The sequence below is a fragment of the Acipenser ruthenus genome, chromosome 11 (genome assembly GCF_902713425.1).
Source record: "Acipenser ruthenus chromosome 11, fAciRut3.2 maternal haplotype, whole genome shotgun sequence".
Taxonomy (NCBI): Eukaryota; Metazoa; Chordata; class Actinopteri; order Acipenseriformes; family Acipenseridae; genus Acipenser; species Acipenser ruthenus.
In genome coordinates this window covers 38,540,467-38,565,062 of record NC_081199.1, presented here as the reverse complement: position 1 = coordinate 38,565,062, position 24,596 = coordinate 38,540,467, and the positions used below count along the sequence as shown (strand labels likewise).

General features: G+C 34.6%; 1 protein-coding gene across 1 annotated transcript; it reads right to left on the bottom strand.

Annotated features, from left to right (window-relative positions):
* Nucleotides 1-1,207: 1,207 nt before the first annotated feature.
* LOC117427212 (coiled-coil domain-containing protein 93-like) lies at nucleotides 1,208-23,603 on the bottom strand. The gene is made up of 23 exons (XM_034045688.2): nucleotides 23,447-23,603; nucleotides 21,939-22,052; nucleotides 20,994-21,088; nucleotides 20,027-20,138; nucleotides 19,469-19,567; nucleotides 19,213-19,269; nucleotides 18,733-18,833; nucleotides 16,692-16,728; nucleotides 16,297-16,386; nucleotides 16,111-16,161; nucleotides 15,504-15,590; nucleotides 14,093-14,209; nucleotides 13,486-13,548; nucleotides 10,644-10,717; nucleotides 7,986-8,067; nucleotides 7,719-7,793; nucleotides 7,440-7,511; nucleotides 7,171-7,279; nucleotides 5,647-5,729; nucleotides 5,140-5,177; nucleotides 4,678-4,762; nucleotides 3,465-3,578; nucleotides 1,208-1,896 (listed from the first exon to the last, which is right to left on the bottom strand). Exons 1-23 carry the CDS (start codon nucleotides 23,528-23,530, stop codon nucleotides 1,840-1,842), a joined length of 1,896 nt encoding a protein of 631 aa, XP_033901579.1. The 5' UTR covers nucleotides 23,531-23,603; the 3' UTR covers nucleotides 1,208-1,839.
* Between the last annotated feature and the right edge of the window lie 993 nt (nucleotides 23,604-24,596).

The following is a 24,596-nucleotide window of genomic DNA, read 5'->3' as shown; positions in this document are numbered from 1 at the left end:
TATTTACAGAATCTCTCTCAATAAATATTTCCAGCAGTAGTAGTGATTAAAAACATACCAAACAAATAAGCTCCTCGTTCCTAAGAACATAATGAAAATTAATAGACGCTACTCAACATGAAATATTTGTATTCATGTTATGCCATTCATTAGCATGCTGAACATTGCACCAAGCACTTAGCGTATGAATTTATAATGGTACACAAACAAGCTCAAAAGTATACTCTTTTGTTCCTATCGTACTATTTGGATCTTAAATGCTGCAGCGACAGTTCTTTGTGGTTTTAGAATAGGAGGGCTCAGGTGGTCAGTGCAGCAGTGTAGGGTCCTAAATGAATGCCAGGACAATAGCATCCTTTGTGAGAGCCAGCTTTTAAGCTGGCTCTCACAATATATACAGAAGAAGGAATAGCACTCTAGCTTAACTTTGATCTAAGTTACCTTCATCAGCAAGATGAGCATATGTTCAAAAAGTATCAGAGTTTTAGATCAAAACAAGACGCAATAACAAAATGGTTCCTGCTTTTTTCTATTAGATGTTTTGATTATGAGACCGATTTAAAAAAAAAAAAAAAACAGATATATTATGCTTTGTAATAGAATAGTTTAAAATAAAGTTGTTGAATAGAGAACATCATTTAGTAGAACTGGAAATGATTCTGCTTGATAGTATATTACAGAGATATTTAGTATGCAGTATCTGTGTAGAGCTCTTGTTACTTAAATGCAGCAGTTATTACTCAGGAACACACCTTAGAATAATAATAATAATAATAATAATAATAATAATAATAATAATAATAATAATAATAATAATAAATTAGATTCATTATGTGCAGTTTACCGAGTTATTGAAGGGTGTGTCTTGGGATATAAAAAAAACTATTAAAAATAGGAAAGTAAAAATAGGAGAATACAAAAAAGAAAAACAGAAGAAACTAAAAAGCAAGAAAAGTAATCCTTGGTTGAAAATGTTCTATAGAACAACGTACAATTCTCCATTGAGTAAATAACGAATCAATGCATTCCAAATGTTCTATAGAACAACGTACAATTCTCCATTGAGTAAATAACAAATCAATGCATTCCAAATGTTCTATAGAACAACGTACAATTCTCCATTGAGTAAATAACGAATCAATGCATTCCAAATGTTCTATAGAACAACGTACAATTCTCCATTGAGTAAATAACGAATCAATGCATTCCAACCTTGTTTATTTAGATTTGCACTTGTCGGTTCACATTAATGTATCAGGATTATCTACATCCGCAAAGGATGTGAAGACAGAATCATACAGTATATAAAGAGTTAAATAAGACATGCACTACACTACAATACAATGAAATGACACATTTTTGCATACACCTTTCATTTATTATGGAAAAGTAATGAAAAAAACAAACATTACTTATAAAGAGGAGAAATTTATCAAAAAAAACATTTAAGTTTTGTTATACCTATATTCCTAAATTAATGGTAAATGAGAGATGGACATACAGAAACAGAGAATACGTATTTCATCCATTAAGTTTAAACACTTTGTTAAATGGGTTCTTGTCAAAACTTTTGTCTTTTTTTAACCACATTTTTTTGTTTCAGGGTAAACATAAACGTATTTCAAAATCAGAAGTGTAAGAGCATATATCAAAATACTCCTTTTACAAATATTTAACAATTTCTCTCATGTGGCTTAAACTGCAAAAATGTGGATAAACCTGGCTTAGATGCAATACATAAAGCTTTTGCATTTAAGATTAGTAGGTCTTGATTAGACAAAAAATGAATTTCAACTGTTAAAAGAAAAAAATAATTATATTTTGATTTCACAGTGGTGTCTAGGATGCCCCCTTAGCTCTCAACTTTGAAAGCAGCATTTCATTCTTCCGGCACTCCTGTGGAGACAATAGCACAGGTTATTAAAAATTCTGTGCTGTGAAAACTTCTATTAAATTGCTATATAGTCTCAGATCAGTCTCCTACAGTTTTCACTCTGATTGCTAAAATAAGCCGCTGGTTACTGTAATTAAGCTTGAACACCACTGCCTTCCAAGCTACGATAAGAACCAAGGCTGGAGTGGGGGAAAAAAAAATAGTAATGTGTCATGCAATACTACCACAAACACTTACTAATGTTAAAACCCTTTTAAAAAAAAAAACCTTCAGATAACTCAGAGATATACAACTATAATCTTGCTTGTTTGTTTGATTGATTAATTGACTGAATAGACCTACATATTTTTAATTCCCAGTTTAGAACTAGGAATCAGTTAGTGATCTGTGACCATTTCTGGATGTTGAAATGCAGTTATATGGCAAAGCTGAGCCAAAGCCTCAACATGGAGTGGTGAGAAGACTACAAGCCTAGGTTTAGTTTACACTGTGGCTAAAGATTATATGTAGGGCTTCTGTTTTTCAGGTTTTATTAAATGTATTTTTCTGTGCTTATTTTTAACTATTTTTGAATTTTATGTAAATTGTTTTTTTTCTGGGCTTTTGTTTTTAATACACTTTATGAAATTAGTGTTTTTGGTTACTTTCCAAAATGCTTGAGCTTTTTTTTTTTTTCTTCTGTCAAAATATGTACAGTAGTAACTCGACAGTACTTGCACACTTAAATTGTACCTTCTTTCCTTCGCTGTCTTCCACAATTAAATCCTTATGGTCACGGGCATATTCTTCTGGTTTTTTTGTGTGTAGGCATTTTTGTACATTTCGACACAGTTCTGTTTTAAATCCTCCGCATCTTAACTGTAATATAGCTTTAAATCCTGCTAACAAAACTCCATCCTGGTTGTAATCTCGTTTTAAATCTCGCAAGCGGAGTCTCCAATAGAAATGTAGGAATGTGCTGTCATTCAGTAGTTGGGACGGGTTTAAAGTATTCAGAACGAATCAATGATACATGCAAGTCAGGCAGGCGGGACATTGCCCAGCAGCACTGGGAAATGTATGTATTATTCTTATAGTAGATTTTATTTTTTAATGGGAATAGGGTAAAGTCAGCATGAATGGATTAACCATTTCCACAGTTTTTCAGGTGTTTTCCGGTGTTTATTGGCTATCTACCGATTTTATTTATTTTGTATTGGAGGTGTTTTATCGAGTTTTATCGGTTAAAACCGAAAATCAGAAGCCCTAATTATATGGCACTCTTTACAAGAAGAACAGGGCTGTAAACCCTGGAGTCCTATTCAAATCCCACTGCAGATCAATACAACTCTTTCCTAGCTTACAACAATTCAGTCGTATTGCCCCTTCCTGGATCCCCAGGTAACCAAAATAAAGGAGAGTGTTTTCAGTTCATTATATCAGCTTAAATAAAAGGATTTGATGGATTTTACAGAATTAAACATTCCAAAGCTCTGGTATTTTAAACACAGATGGTCCCCTACAACAGGTCTACTGCTGTTACACAGGCAATAAGGAAAGTGATATCCACTTAATATAAAAGTGATCTTACCTCTTTAAAATCTTTCACCGTTTTAAAGTAGAGCCGTTGTTTCTCTAATAATTCCAGATACTCATCATTTAACTGATCTCTCCTCATTTTGTTTTCTTGTTTCTTTTTCTCCATCTGGAAGAATTAATAAACAAACACATTTTAGCCTGAAGACAATTCAAATAAACCTTGCTTCAATTCTGTACAAGTTGTTGTGCTCTTAGAATAAAGGTTGTCTCCTGCAATATATATTGAAATCACTTGCTAGAAGTCTTACACATTTTCCACAATGAATTGTAAGAATAATCTTTTTTTTTGTCGTTTTTATTATTATTATTATTTTTTAAGAGAGTACGTTCTGGCAAGATTGAGGGTGTTAAAATGCTTTTTTTTATTTCTAATGTATTTATTTCTAACTCTCTAAATATAATTCAGTTTTGTTGACATGACAGTTACTGGATGCTTCATTTAAAAATCCATATTTTTTCTCCAATATTTATGCATTCCAGCCAAAATGCAACCTAGTTTCTTGCCTGTAGGCAGCATTGCATATGTATCTATGAAGGACAGAAATTGCTGTTATAAAATTAGAAGTTAAGTGCAGCCATATATGATGTTGTAAGTATTTTAAGTGATTATATGCACCCTTGTGGTGAAACATGGGACAAATGCATAAGTTGCTCAATGTTGTCTGAAGTTAAAAACCTGCACTGCGTTTTCTAATTACATTTACAAACTTTTAAATACTGACCCTTAACGAACCTGCCAAATCCAACAAAGCAAAACTCAAATTAAACATTTTATGTCAATAATACATTTAGACAAATTAAAACTTCCATGCTGGGTGAGGTCCAGTGTTGAACTGCATGCCCTAAACCCCCTCCGTATTGTATACACTATCCATGAACTGAGAACAGGACATACAAATATGTCCACTGCTTTGATCACTCAGAGTTCACTGCCAACATTACCCAACATTCTTTAAAATAGGATTCTGGATATTGCATACAAGTAGAATGATCAGCCTTAGTATCTAAGGGTAAATTAATATGCATCACAGATTCGTTACAGTCTTCAGTCTGCTGGCCGCCTTGTCTTTTTCCCTTCCTCTTTTCTCCCATGCTACATATAGAAGTACAGTATTATATATAAATGTTTTTGACAGTTTCAGTCAAAATGGGCATAAATACAATTATAAAAACATATTTATAAAATAAATAAAAAGATTACTTGCCTTAATTCTGTTCTGTTTGATTCCCTCAACAATTTGTTCCATCTGTCGCAGAAATTGCTCTCGGGCTCCAGAAGATGCCATAGCTCTGGAACACAGCATGCATTACGGCTTGCATAAGGGGCAGAAATTACTGACCCAGACACATCATTTGCAGAAGGAATCACAATATAGCACTCTACAGCTCCCACTGGTATGACAGGCTCAGCACACCCAGATGGACACTTTATTACAAAATATGCAGAGAATTAATGAAGTCGATTACACTGTGTTTTCAGCTGTATAGGTTTAACTGCACAACTATGCTAATTTGAATAATATAAATAATGAAATACAAATTAAAAAAAAAAAAAAAAAACACATTAAAACATGACTCAAACCATTTAATCTATCCTTATTATCTGACAAAAAGTGTTTTCTAGCTTGGCTGTAAGGAATATAGTTAAGCATAATGCCAATACTTACTGAAGAAAGTTGTCATGAATGGAGTTCAGCAAATTAACCTATATGGGGGGAAAAAAGAAAACAAAATGTTGGCGATATAAAGCAATTAATTTAGCACCATTACCAAAGTTGCCCTCTTACAGTATTTACTAGCAATATTTCTGATCATGTAAATACAGCAACATTAAATACAGCAACAGCAAAATGTGACTGGCATTTCAAATTTAAATATGTAATTACATTATGATAAAGAATTATATATTTTAGTGTAGTTACAAATGTAGACTACATTTTTTTTTTCCCCTACGGTAAGCATATTCAAAATCCCCACGTGAACCAATGACACTAGTTCCACATTATTATTATTATTATTATTATTATTATTATTATTATTATTATTATTATTATTATTATTATTCAATAAACAAAAAGTTCAGCAGAAGAAACAATACATTACCCATTACTTTTTCAAGAAAACTCTGGCCCAAGGACCAATTACAACCCTTTCTCATTCATTTCCCTAGTTACCTCTTTTTCCAGAAACACATTTTTGTCATCCAGTGTATTATAGAGGGTGAAGAACTGTTTGGTTTCTTTGTGGGTTGCTGCAACTAAAAGAGGAGAATATTTTAGTTCAATGGAACTGTGAATCATGTTCAAGATAATGTTTGTTGTACCCAAATGCATTAAAACAGACAGCCGCAGGACAAAATGTAGCTAAAAAGGTAATATAAACGTAACAAAGACTTGCTCATTTAAAAGTAAAAAGCAGCAAGGCTGTTCAGCACAAGGGCAGTGCACATTCCATAATTCAACAGTAACACTCGACGAAGCTGGCTTGTTAGATAAGTGACCATGGCAACAGTCAAGCCCATGGCCAATTTAGCAGCAAGTGATGACTACTGTTATAAATGCAAACTGAAAAACGGGAGTAAAGTGCTTGAAACTGCGAGTTATGTTTAAGCATCTAGTAACTAAATAGAGTGGGATAAACAACTGCCTTGTTAGAAATGTACTGTAAAATGAACACTCATCTCTTTCAGGAATACATTGTTACCATGAGGGAATAATCTTGTTGTCACGGCAACCACGTGGTGAAAGTATTAGCTTCCACTTCACAGTGAAGTTCCACAATGGAAAAAACAATGTGCGGTACTATTGCTACTGAACAGGATAAACCTGCAGTCCACAAAATACATATGCATATATACGAATACTATCTATTCCAACTAGCTTGATAATGGAGGGGGCAATATTTTCTGATGTAAAGGATATGCACATCATTTTAAAAAAATAAAATAAAATGTTTTCATGCCTCAATTACCAAGAAATGGCATAGAATTATTTCTGATATATGTGAAGCTAATGTAACATTAAATACAGGATTACAGTTTCAGCTCTTTTGCAGAAACACTTTTTATTTAAGCAGTAATGAACATTCGTGTGATATGTACTTTTATTTGCACCCTTTGTTATTTGCCATAGAGATTTAACTCCTGTGTGTGCACCTTCTGCTGGACCATCATTATCTTAATGCAAATACATTCCCCCCTCTGCACAACTGTCAGTCTCTGCAGTTTCATCAAAACCTTTCCAAAGCCCGCAAGTCATGCAAAACAAGCTCACCATGACATACATTATGAAAACCTCAAGAATGCCTGTATCAAGTTTCATCACAATTAAGTGATTCTTAAGACAAATTTTAACATTTACACAAAGAGTATATACAAAGAGGAATTTTCATAACAAAGACAAATGTGCGATAGCATTTCTTGCAGAGTGGGACCAATGAATCATACTTTGTAATCTTTGCCTACTTAATGAGCCAGCAAACAAATTGTGCCAAGAAGCCAAACCTTTTCTCAGAGCCATATTCTTCCACAGATCATACTTTATGTAATGTTATATACATTTTATTAGATTACAATAAGACTAGATAAGATTAACTCCTATGTCTGTATACCTTTAACCCAGAAATGCTGATACAATTTGATGGCATGCTACTGTAACAAGAAAATGGAATATATAGAAAACAGATGCCTAAATACATACCCTGACCATAGAGTTCAATAAATCTCTTCTGATACTGGGTTAGTTCAGCTCTGCTCGGTACTTCATCAATCTTTCTCTGCAGTATGGCAATTTCCCTATTCCTTCGGGCCTAAAGGCAAGAAGAAACATGCACTAAAATGTATTATTGTATTGGATTTAAAAAGTAAACAAACTATCCCATAAATAGAAAGAAAGATAACAATATCTTTATAACAGTAGTACGAGGGACTCATTTTAAAACAGATACTCTGGTTTGTCAGTTTATTTACCAGCAACAGTCTGATCTTCTGGAGCTTCTCTCTGTCTGTATTATACTGTTTGTCTATCAGTTGGTTTCGTTCCTAAAAAAACAAGCACATTTATCAATCTTGCCATAAAACAGAACAGAAAACATTTCAGAAAATGCTGTAGTTGTCTGCCAAACAATATAAATATCAAAAATATAAATAAATATATTTGAAGCGAGTATAGTTTGTTGAAAATAACTACTGTACAACACATAAGTTAACTATTGAACTTTTTATCACTTTTGTTCCTTTTTTTTGTACCTTTTGTTCACCATCATCATCTCCTGATTCAATTTTTAGGTTTTCAATACTCTGCTGCAAACGAGTCATTTCCTCCTTTAAAACACACACACATCAACAACAAACAAACAAACAAACAAAAAAAAACACATTCACAAAGATAAAGCAGGTATCACAGTAATGCAACAGTAAGTAATGAGGGGTCAGCTGTATAAAAAGATGAATGCTCTGTACTAAGTATTTAAGATACAGGTGGTATGTCTTTTTAAAAGTAAAATATTCTCTTACCCGGCAATGAGTACGGAACTCTTGTTCTTGATTCTTAAGGTTTTCATTCATAGCAACCAACGCTCTCAGCTTCTGAAGGACACTAGCACATACACACACACACACACACACACACACACACACACACACACACGCACGCACACACGCCATGAAACAAAAAAGACAAGTTAGTCTCTAAATATTGTTTAAAGAAATGATTGCAATCCTTGTAGGCGGACTCCTTGTAGGTGTTTTTGGAAACAAGGCCATTCACATCAGATCCCCACAAATGTTCAATTGATAGTTACCGTATTCGCTCGAGTAAAAGTCGACCTTGTGTAAAAGTCAAGCTCCCCATTGTGAGGGCGAGATTCGGGGGTATATATATATTTTTTTAATTTTTTCATTTGTTATTGAAACAGAGATGGTAAGTTTAGTGTAACAGAAAACAAAAAGTAACTCCTGAAATCGAAACTGTTGTTAGAGTGCACTTCAGGGGTTAGTTTTCCTAAATATATGTATTAGATATCCTGATGGCGTTTATATATATATATATAGACAATGTCACGGAATCGTTTCCGCCAAATCTTGAGATGCTTGCGTTCTGATTGGAGAGAAATTAGAAGCATTTGCTCTAGCAACGAGGGCAACAAGGATTTGCCCACAACAATTGATGTGCTGCAGTTTCTCACAGAAGCACTATGCTGCAGGGTCACGCAATTGAAGGTAATGCTATTATTATTATTATTATTATTATTATTATTACATACCTGTCAACTTTTGAAAATTCTAAATCGGGAGTGTAGAGTGCCAGCGGCATTGGGGTGCTGGTGCGTGGCTAAGTACTGTACATGAACATGCCTCGTGCACAGGGCTCCCCTGGGTCCTAAACCCTGCTGGGAACAGACGGGGATTTTTGCTCGTGGGGTTTTTGCTCGTGTATTAGTCGACACCCCCCCCCCCCCCAACTTCAGGATTGTGTTTTGGGGTTAAATTTCTTGATTTATACTCGAGCAAATATGGTACTTCTGAATGATTTTCCTGAGACATGCATCTAATGCACACACCTGGCCTAGCTTAACTGTTCCTTGCTATTTCTGATGTTGAAAGACAATGTCCCACACACACCCTGCCTGCTTCCCACATCACTGCATTATGTAGGGTCAGATTAGAGACACCCTATTTCACAAGATAACAGTCTTTAAAGTCATAACTGATGGATGCCTACTATCAAACCTGTCACACAGTTCTTGTATATGGTATAATTGCCACATTCTGCTCTGTACTGACTGACAGTTTTCTGCCAACATTGTGGTTTTCTGAATCGTTCTGATGACCATTGTTCTTTTGTATAACTAATTTGTTCTTCTGGCGAGACCTGCAAAATATCCCTCAGGATTAAAGCAAACTTTCTGTTCTATAAGAAGAGCACTTGAATTCTGTCTTCTGGGAGGTCTGTTTCCTTACTGTACATTCCAGAGCATAACCCCTTCTTAACATTGCCAAAACCCATCTGTCACTGGTGTTAGCTTTCCAGCTGTCCAGGCAGTCAATAGTGATTCTCAAAGATTAATGGTCTCTCAACTGCTCCCTGGGGATTCTTTTTGAGTTTGCCACGATCGGATTTAGAAGTTGGAGAAATGCCAATGACCGGGGCAGAAGGTTTCTTAAAACTGTTTCCACTCACCACTTTGAACACTCCAGTGCTGATATGTAGACTGTTGATGTGAGGGCAGCTGCCTCATTTGTTAAGTTGACCCTTTGCAATATGACAAGGGTTATATTGCATTTGTCAACTACAAGCTATATTTTGACCTGAGCATCATTTCCTATTTACTTACTCTTTTGACACCAACTTAAGAGAGTAAGTAGCGGGACTCTGAAAAATATATACATTCATATATTAAAATTATTAACACCAGTATGGTTCACCCACCAAGAATATTAGTCAGTTGGTTTCTATCTGACTGTGAATGGCTTTGCACTTTTAATTCTGAGGCCTTAACAACTCTCACTTGGGACCACGTTGGTATATATTTTATGTCAAAGGAAAAGGAGCTATTAATTTCCACCTAGCATCTCTGGCTTCCAATTACGACCAAAGACACACAAATATATCAACACAGGGCAAGAAAACCTGTTAATCCAGAACAATTCTTGCAATTAACACCCACAACTATCAGTGTGTTTTCTTGAAAAGGCTGATTTTGGTGGGGTTTCATTCCCACAGGACATTACATCACTTAAATAGATACATATATACATAATACATCATTTAAGTATAGTTTACACATACAATTTCAATTTAATCCAAGAATATATAGTCACATGTTTTTTTTACCTTTTGATATTTACAAAAAGTGCTAACCAGGTCAATTTCAGTACCACTTAATAGCTCCTGCTAACATTGGAACCACTCCCTCTTTAATTAAGTTCTGAATGTGGATATTTAAAAGACAAGACTGACTATAAAAGAAAAAGTAGCAGCAGCTTCCTGGTAACAAATAGTCTCCTGTGCTGCAGCTTACTCCAATGGTCTACCTGCAATCATACCATGTGACCAAGCACAGATTGCATGCCAAGAAGAAAGAAACAAATGTACAGTAATTAAGGCATTGCAGAACAATCCCAGTGAAAATATTTGGAAAATGTTACGCTCTGTGTAAGAGTTAAACATACCTTGAATCAGCATGACATTCAAGTTCTTCTAAAGCAGCAAGTTCCTTATGCAACTTCTCAGTAAAGTTCACAGCCTACAAAAAAATGAAATACAATTCATGTTTGATCAGTAAACTAGACACAGCGAGTAAAACCCCATCACAACCCTGGTTGAAGAAATATAATTGCACTCAAAACTGCAATCTGCTTTTATTGTTAAGGAAAGAAATCTTAGCAGACAAGATTCATTATCCAGTATAAGCCACTAAAACTATTTAAATTAACAGCTGTATTCTGCAAGTATTTAACATGACTGGTGAATCGTTCAAGAACGCTACAACCACAGATCACTGGTTGATACTATCCAGGGTGATTTCCTGATGCTGTAAAATGCTCCAAAGAATTTTAGCTGTGGCTTATCACAGCATTGTATATAGTAGATGGATCAAAAACAAACCTTTATTATAGAAAGAGTTAAGGATTGTCTGGGTAGCAGCAGATTTTTTGAAGAAATTCGAAATGCCAAGTAGAAAGTCTAATTTTACCGAAGGACAAGGTTCTTCAAACAGACTGTTCTCCCAGCTGTGCCTATGCATTCCATAATCACCGTAATGCAGATGAAGAATTACTCCTAGTCATGTAATAAGGGTTTTCATAGCAATCCAACCTGCGGCCAATTCTTCTGAAGCATTCTTGTTTAGTTTTTTCATTTAACTTAATATTCCTCTCCTCCAGGACATACACAGATACCCTCCCCAGATAAATACATTATAGCAGAAACAATGAATACAAAATATTTCCAGAATCAAAATAAACCAGAACAGCTTGAAATAAATTAATTCAACACAAAAAGTTTTGACAGCAGTAAAGCTAATTAAAAGAAGAAGAAAAACTAAACCAAAAACAAAACAAAACAAGGAGCTATACATGTGTGTGTGTGAAGGGGGGTTGGTAAAATGGTGCATCCTTGAGCTCCACTATATGCAAGTTTATGATTACGTTATAAATATAATTGCAACAAACCATATTTTAAATTCCCCCTATAAATAAGTATCTGGACAAGTATCATTGGCTTTATATTCTACCAGTGTTGAATGGGTTGCCACATACAGTGCCTATCGTAAGTATTCACCCCCCCCCTTGGACGTTTTCACATTTTGTTGTGTTACAACCTGAAATCTTGATGCATTTAAATGGGATTTATTTTTCTTTGGTTTACACAACCTACTCAACACTTTCAATGTCTGAAAAAATGGGGGGGGGGGGGGGGGGGGGAATCAATTAAAAATAAAAACCTGAAAAGTCTTCATTAGATAAGTATTCACCCCCTTTGATATGACACTACTAAATAAGCTCAGGTGCAATCAATTGCCTTCAGAATTCACACAATGTTAAATAGAGTCCATCTGTGTGCAATAAAAGTGGTTCACATGATTTCAGATTAAATACACCTGTCTCTGTAAGGTCCCACAGTTGGGTAGTGCATTCAAAGCAAAGATACTACCATGAAGACAAAGGAGCTTTCGAAACAACTCTGGGATAAAGTTGTGGAAAGGCACAGATCAGGGGAGTGGTATAAAAAGATTTCAAAGGCAATGAATATCCCTTGGAGCACAGTCAAGTAGATCATTCAGAAGTGGAAGGTATACGGCACCACACAGAATCTGCTTAGAGCAGGCTGTCCTCCAAAACTGAGCAGCCAGGTAAGAAGGGCATTGGTCAGAGAAGCCAGCAAGAGGCCAATGACAACTCTGAAAGACCTACAGCGTTCCATGGCTGAGATGGAAGAAATGGTCCATGTGTCAACAATAGCTCAGGCACTCCACAAATCTGGCCTGTATGGAAGAGTGGCAAGAAGGAAGCCATTTCTGAAAAAAGCCCATGTAAAATCCCGCTTGGAATTTGCAAAAAGGTATGTGGGAGACTGAAAAGATGTGGCAAAAGATTATGTGGTCTGATGAACCAAAAATTGAACTATTTGGCCTAAATGCAAAGCGTTATGTCTGGCGCAAACCCAACACAGCACATCACCCAGGTAACACCATCCCAGTCAAAGCCCGGACTTGAATCCGATTGAGAATCTGTGGCAAGACTTGAAGATTGCTGTCCACCAACGATCCCCATCCAACTTGACAGAGCTTGAACAATTAATAAAGGCACTATATATTCACAAGTTCAAATCAGCTGAATATGACTGAGCTCTTACAAAAGGATATCCAGAAGACACTCAAAAAAAAAAGAAGACTTCAAGGATTATTATCAAAGCATCATTTAATCAGCCATGCCCAGACAATGCAGTGATCGAAGCCAAGACCCACTGTTGCAATCACTAGCATGAATAACACTTCTGTTACCCATCTGTTTGGATCCTTTGCTTTGATATTTACAGTGTATTCTATTGAAATAAACTGTTAAACCTGTTATGCATAGAATAAAAAAGTCCTTGAACCACCACTACATGTTTCCTTGTGTTAAGACAGACTGGACTACAAGATAATGCAATATTCATGGTCATTGGTACATACCGTGCTGTTACTTGAAACCTGCTAATGCACCTTTTTTTAGAAACCATCTGTGCTCATTTCCAAGGCTCTCTGCTAATTCAGTTTTCACATCACAGAGAAAAAGGGCTACATCTAAGGAAATGACAAGCCTTTGCATTGTATCATCTTTTAAAATATAATATAATCTATTAAACTTTTTTTTGGTCAGAATCAGGTTTTCTAAAAATATTTCTGCTCCTCAATTTGCATTGGATTAATCTGGGATTGAACATGCCAGCCAGTGTAATCCAGTATTAAACAAGAATACACTTTTAGTTTTAGAATAATTTTCAAAAATAGGCTGTGCTGGTGTTTCTTACCTCCATCAATTTACTCTTGGCTTCTTCATATCCCGATTGGACCTCCAGATGTTTAGCTTGTAACTGGTATTTAAGAAAAAAAAAAAAAAAAAAAAAAAAAACACAACATGCAGATTAATAACAATTTGATAGGGCAGAGGAAAAAATAAGAAAAGAAAAAAATGTCAATGCATGAAACTACTAAGAAACAATTTAGTTACAGAAAGAGGAATTATTGTTCAGAGAAGGTTCTTGTTAGTTTTATCCCATGTATTCCTCTCTAAAATACTTTTGCCCTTTCACTTGCTTTAAAACAGGGCCCTAAATGTAGGAAGATGCCAGTTAAAGTTCATTTACAAAGTAAGTAACGGATACAAGTTAAAAAGGTCTCTTGTGACCATCATTTATGTCAAATCAATTTGCTCTTATATAGTGAGAAATTAATTCTGTGTTTGCTTCTTCCTAGGAGATCTTTTCAATACAGATATATAACCAGCACTACTTTTCATTTATTTTATATTACTGAAATACTGTACAGTGAGTGAGCTCTTGTGCTAAGCTTTCCAGTATATTTTCTGCATGGTAGTAGTATTCAGATAACAATAGCAATGAATATGAGCTGTTCTACCTCTTCCACTTGTTTGGATTTCTGAGCAATCTGTTTGTTGAGCGATGCCACCAGTCTGCGATGCTGCTGGGCTGCTCCAAACCTCTCAGGCCGGTCCTCAGCAGAGCGCTCTGACTGCTGCAAACAAGAAACAAGGTGGCATCTGAACCATTGAACGCAGCGGGGGCTGCAAGACGGATTCAGGGTGAGCGGAGCGCATGCACAAATGTTCTCTCAAACGACCCTCACACCACACTGATTTGTCCGCCAAGTCGGGGGGTGGGAGGATAAATGTATTTACATGAACACTGCTGTTAGGTAATTGAGATTTCCACATTTTGAATGCAACATGTTTAATACCTTGGCATCAGCTTGTACATTCTGAATCCTTATTTCTTATGCCTGCGCCAACAGTACCATTATACAATAAAACAAAATGTAATTTGGGGGGATTCATTGGCTGGGGATGCTCAGCCAGGATGCCCAGTTTTATGGGGGTTTTGAGCCAACCCCAAAAATTGACCAATATTCTTTGATGCTGAGAGCTCATTAAGCATATGATGGGGTTGGAAAAATGCTTGTACTGAAAAGATAACTTGTAAACACAAACTCTTCCTTATATTATGGAGATAAAATCACTTCCACAATTAGCATGGGGAGGTTAAATGTAATGCATTTGTGGGATTTAAAACAGTAATATTTTCAAATACAGTGTCCATTATGCAGAAAGAACTATACTCAAGTAGCATACAGAGACATCCTCTACCTTGTAAGTCAAAGACTATGGACTCTGTGTTTGTCTCACAGTATTATCAATTGAACAAAGGAAGCAGACAAAATATTTACAGAAGCTGGACTAAGAATAATTTGTGGACAACAAATAAAAATACAAATTTTACTTGAGAAAAAAATGTGTGAGATGTAATTACTGTACAAGACCACTCAATAAGCAAATGCTAACCTATTGAAAAAAATGAGATAACGATGATCAGGCTCCTGCTGATTAGCCTTAAAAACACATAATTACTTAACTACTAATTTTATGGGGATTCTCATACTAAACAGTAACCTTTATAAATTAATATTTATTAAAGAATACTTCCTTTTCTAGCATGGTTTGCTATTTGAGTAAATATTTAAATTAAAAACCAATATGGAAGTAATTAACACTAACAATTACATTGTTATACTTACAGATTCAGAAGAGTGTGTTGTATTAATCTAGGTACAGCCTGACCTATCATCATCAAAAAATGTAAGGATGATAATTCCATCATAATTAGTCATTTTTCTATTAACCACTAGTAAACTTATAAAAAGACTAGCAAATTAAATCTAGGCCACATCTTTAATATAAACCTACAAAAAAACAAACTAATACAGAATACATTGCTGAAAGCATGTAAAACAGGTACATCAATTTAACACTTACTTTTTCTGCATATTCAGATGCAATTTGCTTGATCTCTTCAGACTGCAGCCCTACTATCTGGCCAACTGTGCTTGCAGTCAGTTTCCCCTTAAAAACAAATGAGAGAGATTTTATAACAACATCTCTGTTTGTGGAATATTTAAATATTTGAACATCCAACACATTACAACATCTGAAAACCATCAACATTAGTTTCAGGTGAGGCAGCATGCTTGGCATAAGTTTATTGATTATTTTATTTCCCTCTAAAAACATTTTTGGGAAGTAGGGTTATTCTGGAGAACAGAATTTAGATTACAGGTCTCTTTTTCAAGGTTAACCTAGTCAGATGACAACCTTACAAATGAAAAGCAACTTTGCAATAAAATTCACATCTTCATTACACTTAATGTTGTATCTACTGTAATGAACAATGCAATCAATAAATCTTTGACCCTGCAGTCTTAATTCCATACAGGACATTATAAAAATGCATTAAATGTCAATTTTTAAAAAAGGCAGAGAAGGCACCTGCTGCTCATAAAAAGGTAATTCAGGATATTAGCCAATCATTATAAAAGTACTTAAAATCCTTAAAATGAAGGCACAGTAGGCTAGCATGTCTTACCTCTTCAGTTGCCATGACAGCCATTCCAGTCATCAATGTTTTAATGCGAAGCTGAGAAAAAAAAAAAGAAGTTAAACATTTCCAGAGTATGTCACAGTAGTGACTTGACACATACAATTAAATATGTTTATATCTTGTTCCACATAATTACATTATTTTTAATGCGCTCTGTTATATCATGAGTACCTCTTCAGCAGCTTGCAGATCTTCCTCTTCTGACACCTCAGACATGCCATGCGGCAGCCCTGGTGTCACAAACGCTTTCTTATCTTCAGCCTATAGGACAAACAAGAGGGATAAGATCAACAGGTGTGTGTCACAAAGAAACTGCCACAGGACAGCTTTGCACTGCAGTGATCTCGCGGGCTGGAAATAAACGGTTGTTAAACAGACATCTGTCCGTGATTTATGTGCATCCGAGACTGAAATATTTATGAAGGGAAATGTTGAGGTGGCAAAAGCAGTCTCTCAAGAGAGATAATCACAGTTTAATCAAAGTTATTATCTGAAAGTTATTACGTCTACAGTTTTGAGACATTTCTAATAGCGTTTTGAAAAGTAAAGCTTCATACAGTTCTTACCTTGTCTTGTTTAGCTTGCCTGCTAAATCCGTATCGCCTACAATAAATACAATTAAGTTAAGAAATATCTTTGTTTTTTACTCATATCTGTGGCTTACAATAACATACAATTAAAAACTCAAAGTATGTTATCTTGTACATATTTCACTAATATGTACAAGATACATATATATATATATATATATATATATATATATATATATATATATATATATTTCAGTACATATAACAGATGCTTGTTTGCATTTTAGCATGACTGAACCATTCCAATAAAGAGTGTTCAGTAGTAGATTGCGAATTGGTAAACTGGGTGCAAAACTTTTGAATTATATATACACAATATTAACTCTTTCAGGACAAACTTCTAGTCTGCTATTTCTAGACCTCTTTACAGTTTTGCATTAAAACTGTCACGGCAATGACAACATCATGTCCTGCCACAAAAACTGAATAATGAATCCAGCCAAAACAATGACTGACTCAGTAGCCCAATGTGTGTGTAATGGCTACGGATCAAAATATCATAAGGTTCCGTACCTAACTTGTTGTCATCTTGCAGTGACTGATAGGCTTAAAACAACTGATATACAAGTATGTTAGTAAGTCACAATCTCAAAGTAGATCACCATGACCTACATGCACTGTATGTACATGTAAAAAAAAAGTAACTGATATAAACACAGGCTCCTTCACTATATACTGTAATTAGAGCCACCCATTCTTGATTACACTGTGAGCCTACAGATTATAATGCTGGGATTAACAAGCATGAAAACAAAACCTGCCAACCTTTTTTTTTTTTTTTTTAAATCAGTAAATAAAATAATTATGTTCTCATCAAAGCATAGCAAGATAGCTCCTCAGTCTTTTTTCTTTTATTCAGACAGTTTACTGTAAAAGGTCAATTTGACACGAGATACCTGAATCAAATGTCAACTCATCTAAAAACAAACAAATAATGAAACCAATCCACTCAACACTGACTATGATCTACTCTGCTCTTATACATCACCATAAAATAATAGAACTACTTGACATTTATTTATTTTTTTACAGATAAAAAGTGCTGTAGAAATAACCTATCCCTACCAGGTTGCGTCACACAAACAACTACAACAAAGGTGTCTTAATAATAAGTGACAGCCAAGCTAAGCGAGTGCAAGTGTTAGTTCTCCTACGCATTGAACCAGCAATGCTTATAACTTCAATTTTCATGCTTTCACAGTTCTAAATTAGTGGCACAGTAAGCTCAGAAAATACTGAACACTAGAATCAGCGAATAATATATACTCACAGTATGTAATCAGGGAGTCTAAGTAATAAAATGCATGGAAAAGTAAAAGGTAAGAGAAGATGGAATAAGGAAGAAGAAAATGCAAGAAAATAAAGCAAGCACTAAAAAGAAAAAAGAAAACCTCTTAAGAATGCTAAATGGAAACAAATATTCTGTACGTTTAAACTGAATACAAAATGCATTTTCTTCTGGCAATAACTTCGATTCTAATACTTATAAAATAAATGATTGTTCCTCAATGTAGTCTATTTTTGGTTTGTTGTAACACGTAAATCTGCCATCGTTTTCAGAGAGCGACACTGAAAGCGGGTTTGTACATTATTTATCATAAGACACGGTTATTGCTTTTAAGAATATGAACTGTGTACAATAGTACCCACAGAAAGAATGCATGGGGCGTTCTAATTCAATATAAATACCTACTGAAAAAAACGTTCTTGTTTTTAAATCCTGGATACCTATTCAGTATAGGCTTGACCATTTGAAGAAATTAACCTGACAGCATATGTGGTGTTTGCTACACCTGTAATGTATATCCTAAATTGAAGTATATAATATTTTTTATAAATAAACAAATAAATAAATAAATAAATATAAAAAGAAAGAAAACAAGGAAAAGAAACTACAAAAGTGATAATCTTGTAAAGTGCTAATAAGAGGTATCATGACAGGGGATTTCATTTGTGGAATTGGTTCTTAGCACTCCTTTAAGGTTGGAGCCTGTACATCTAAAAAGTGTGTCTTTACCTTCCATACTCCAGCAAAGTGGAGTGGACTCTGGATTCTTCATCAACTAGCTCCTCGGCATCAACCTGCCTCTTGTATTTTCTCAGAGGCTTATAAACCTCCTGTATCAGAAATACAAATGCTCAAATGGACATCTGCCAATTCCACAGCGAGGGATAAAACAGAGGCGACTGCAGTCCAGATATTTAGATGTATTTAATTAAATGTACATGTTTTTATAGAGGGTAATACATCAAAGATACTCACATCCATTGTTAAATATCTGTTTCATAACATGGCAGTATATACATCCACCACAACTTAGATCAATGGAATGCAATCATTATCTATTACTTAACATTTCCCACAGTGGAAGTACTCTGTGACACTACCAGAAAGCACTATTGAAAGGTGTTGTTGGTAATTCTAACGATTTTTTTAAAATTACATCTGTTTGAATGGCAATGAAATATGCAAAATGTTTGAATCGCTTATACTTACAGAAACATCCATTACTGTTTTAATAGCCTTCTCTTTTCTCTGCATGAAGTCATTATCCTGACACAGATGAACAGAAAACAAATGTTACCGACTTTGAACTAAAAGCTGGCAGTTAGCAAAATGAAAATCAATTAGTACAATTTGACCTAGTGCAATAGGCTCCGAGTTATTATTATTATTATGCAACATTTTTCTAATCAACATCACACCGGCCCTATTTCTATGAAGTCACGAGTGAAATTTCATTAAGCCTTACCTCTGGAATGCTATGTGTTTTCTGAAACTGTGACACAGAGTATGCCCGAATGTAATCACCCATTTCTTCTCTGGTTTCAATGGCACGTTTGACCAGCCACTGAAAAAAAATAATTACATATCTCATTATTTATAAGAAAGACTGTTCTGTCAACTGTAGCTGTTTTTTGTTGCTGTTCCTTGTTTGTAATTCAGAGTAGTTTAGCCAAAGCATATTGGTGTTTACAAGTCCTTAATGACAGAGGGATCAGATATTAAGGTTGAATTTCAAGTAAATGCTTATTAAAAAATATTAATTATGGATATTTCCTGTAAAAATGATCAGTAAACAAATATTGTTTGGTCAAAAAAAAAGTTGTTTCTTAAATCTGAAACACAGCCCAATTGAAATAAGTAATTTATAAGACAATGCTGCTGTAAGTAGCAGGAGCATGTCTGTATGGCTCACAGAATTCATATTATATTATAGGAAAAACATTGAGCAAAACTGTGGGCTTAAAGGTAAATACAAGTAATTTCACTAGAACTTGCTTTAATATTATATATATGAGTTAGTTACCTGTACAACAGGAAAAATGTGAATGAAATCAAGACCCTGGATCTGGTGAGGCTCTAGACGATGAGGGCATTTCATTTTCGGCAAGACAGACACAATTTTTTCAGTAAGCGCTCTGAATAGAAAAAACAAAGGAACAATAAATATCCATAAATAGCTTTTGTTTTCTAGCCGAACGTGTCAGCTCACATACTGTGTTAATACAAAGTGTTCCCTCCCCTTCCAATTTAAATGTATGTACAGAAAATCACTGAAACGTTGCAAGTCAGAGGTGAGTGCTTCCAATACCCTGAATCCCCAGCTCCCTTAAGATTAATATTTTAACTAACCCTTTGGAAAATAAGCAGCCTGTTACCTCATTAAAAAGTAATCTGGTTCTATGTAAATACATTGTGAAAAAACAAATAAAGGAGAGACAAAAAACCATAATGACTCTCAAATCTATTTTCACACTAAAAACTAGCCATGCACATATTCTGTAAACCACACACAGCATGAAATACAATGCTTTCCATTATACTTTGAGAAATCATTTGATGCCATTCTGTGGAGAAAAAAGGTACTGCAGGCATCTTGAAACCCTGCTATTTTTGTTGATGTTATACTGTAGTTATATAGCTATAGCATAGCTGTCACATATGCAATTAAGATGAAATGAATTTCTGCTTTTCCAATTAACAAAACTTGGTTAGGATATTCTTTAGCACAAGTTATTGCAAGTATACAAATTCCTAAGGAAATGCGTCTGTAATTATTTTCCTGATGTTTTTGTAATTTGTATGTGTGCATACACTACTAACATTTTTCTTGCATCCAAACTGCGTGAATTTAACTGCTGATGTTAATCAGAATTTTTAGAAAAATCCAATCTTCATATGCAAATGCGGACATAGCCCAATATTTTACAGCATATATTACGATACAGTTTGGCTTCACTTCCCATGCTTTTGGATTTTTTGTTATAACTTACATTTTCTGACCAATTGTAGAGTTTTCTTGAAAAAGTAAATCTACATCTATGTCAAAGTTGCAGGTTGTAATACACCAGGTCATCCCACCCACAACCTGTAATAACAACAAGAGGAATCAAAAAAATATGCAATGTAACCATATACAGATGGACCTTTTGAACAAAATACTAAGGAACAATAGACACTATATTACTGAGATCATATGATCAGCACATAATTCCCCCAAATCACTTCTGTGAGTTGTTTAGTTTAAGGGACAAATCAAGCACAAGCAAAGATATCTGAACAGATATAGCATAGCTGTCACACATGTAATTAGATTAAAGGAATTCTGCAGACACTGTAGAAAAGAGAACATACCACTGCACATACCATGACAGCAGCGGCATTTTAATCACACTGTTGTTGATAAAAAAAAATGATAAATTATATCAAGTTATGTCAAGAGTATGCAGGAAGTGTACACAATACAGTCTATAACATTGTGTTGGAAATAAAGAAAGAACGAAAGAAAAGAAATATATATATATATATATATATATATACACACACAGTATATATATATATATATGCACACATACACACAGTATATATATACATATATATATATATATATACACACACACACAGTATATACATATATATATATATACACACACACACACAGTATATATATATATATATATATATATATATATATATATATATATATATACACTGTAATAAATATATATATATATATATGCATTTTAAACTTATTTTAACTCAGAACACAGTTATAGTACATTTAAAGAAAAAGCTGTTGCTTTGCAGGGGTCTCAATTTAGAATCTTTCACATGTTCTGTTTTCAGAATGTCGTCCTTGCTTGTCAAAAAACGCTGAGGTAGGTGCAATATTGGCCTTTCAACACGTAATACACAGAGATGTTTAACTTTATTTTCACCTTGTCAAACGGAGAAAGCCCTTTGATCCGAGCCCTGAAGTATCCTGCTGCCACCAACAGCTCCAGGATTTCTGCCAATTTAACATTCTGTTCCTCATCTTCACGAGTTTCGACCTAAACAAAAAGTGCACTCATCAAAAAAACTTGCAATTATTCCCTTACACTTCACACACCACTCCAAAGAAACATGTACAGACACAACTCGTTCAATACTGCATACCTATTGCACTGGAAAACTACTTGCCCAGAATTTGTCATTTCTATCTTACCTTTTAAATAAAGAAAAAGGTGTAAACTGTATATTTAAAACTGGAAATTAAACCATCAACTGAGACAAAGGGAGACATGTCAGGGTATGGTGTATTCTCCACTAGATGTCCCTGTTGGCTAGATTAATATATATATATATATATATATATATATATATATATATATATATATATATATATATATATATATATATATATATATATATATATATATAATTTTCCCTCCAGTCATTAAATTGCACTAGTATTTTCACCAGATGATTTTCCAGCCTACATCCTGTTCTAGCAAAGTCCATTAGTAAGAAAGTGCATCTGCAATACTGGATCCTGGCAAAGTTAGTAGATAAAATGAACCAATCAAAACTGTGATTCTGCTAACCGCTACTGACTTCTACTACAGTAAAGTGTAGCTGTGGGAGGAGTCGGGATTAAACTGTATCTGTCTGAATGCATTCAACTCAACCACATCGGTTTTATTATTACAATTCTCCAAAAAGGACCAGAGGGCTCATAATAGCAAGTTAGAAAGACTTAAGTACTAGATCATACAGGTCCCTGTGCTTCGCTATAAGAAAGTTAGTCTTAACTGTCAATGACAAACTTTGTGACATCGCTGGACTACATGACTTGGAATCCCAGTGACGGTGCAGAGAGGTCCACTTCACATAATAGGGTATCTAACATTTGAAATTCAGAACGCATGCAACTATTACCAATAAACTGCTAGAATTCATGATTCATTTTTCTAGACAACCGTCTTTTGAAAAGAACATTACTGTTATGTCTCTCAAGGGCAGGCTATTAGCTTAGGGACACGCCGTGTAAACTCTGGAAATAATATGAAGACGAAACACACATTTTTGCAGCTGTTTCAATTGTTTACTTTCAAATTGTACTTGCATCACAACTGTTGTAGCCAGGGCATGTGAAGTGCCTTTCAAAAATGTATTACATCAGGCCACTTAATCAAATGTGCGTAACTGTACACAATACAAAATTATTTAACGTAAATAAATATTAGGTTAAAAAAATACCATGTGCATTTAAAAAACATAGTGTTGTTTAAAAAAAATAAAAAATAAAAACTAAAAACAGTGTTATTTATTATTCTTCATAAAGTCAATGGCCAACGTTAGAGAACTAGCTTTTGAAATTGAATATAAACGCGTACACCTTTCACCAATCCATGCCAAAAAAAACCTCCGACATGGTTTCTATTTGAGGCTAGGTCCGTCATACCTGAATAAGGTTGCCTTCTTGGTCATACTGCGCTCCCAACTTGGATCCAGTTCTCAGCCTGTGAAACACCGAGGTAGCCGCCATGATGTCTAGGAAGTGTGTCGTCACGTGAGAGTCATATGACACTCAGTTCAGCGCTGTTGTCTGTTTCAAACCCATTGATGTTACTTGCTTCAGACGTACAGAATACAGTACAACATTTGAACGATATGTTGTAATGACATGATTCCTAAGTGTTTACGTTTATACTTTGGTTCCTCGGAAAATATTACAATATAACTCGCTTAAAATTAAATACTGATTTAACAAGATATTGAATGAAAACCTAATTTACCAAAATAACGTTGGTGTGTTTTGCTGTTCTATTATATTGCATTCATTTAAAATGAACTGCAGATTACAAATATATGAACATTCAGTTTTAGATTTGTTTTCTCCATGCCAAATAACATGACTGTACCTGTTTTGCCCGCAGGCATTCTGTATATTAAATCACTATTTACGATTCACTGTTGCTGAGCAACACTTACTTGTAATGACTGGCATGTTAAAGTGTCTGTCAGTCTGATGTACTGTTGTTTTCAGCTAAATGCTTGTGGGTATTTTTGAGTTTTTAATGATACGTTTGCAATGACAAAAATTGGTTTCAGACTTTTCATTGAATTGCAAATATGGGTAACACACAAAAAACACTACCGTGGTTCTGAATTAGTAAGTTTGGTGTAATATAGTCATCCGTTTTATTGAAGATGTGCAATAGACCAGGTATTCAAAACTAGCAATGACTGCCAGTCCCAGACGATACACTTATTCACGGAGAGGAAGTAAACACCATGCTTAGCTGATGGTCAGAATGTCTCAGAGTTAATTCTGTTATTTAACTTAATTCTGATATTTAGAGGTTCAAAGATAACTAAAGTTGACATTTGCAAGCTGTTGTAGGCAACCACTTGGCAGTAACACGCTCGACCCACATGTTTTTGATGTCCCAGATGTGTCTGGGTTTTAGTTGGATTTAACGTGCTACTACTTCCATTAGTAGTACGTTAATCATTCTTTCTTACTTTAGCAAAAAAAAAAAAAAAAATGATTACAATAATATTATTTTTCATTTTCTGTCGAACAATCCCCTTCTATTTTTCTGGTGGGT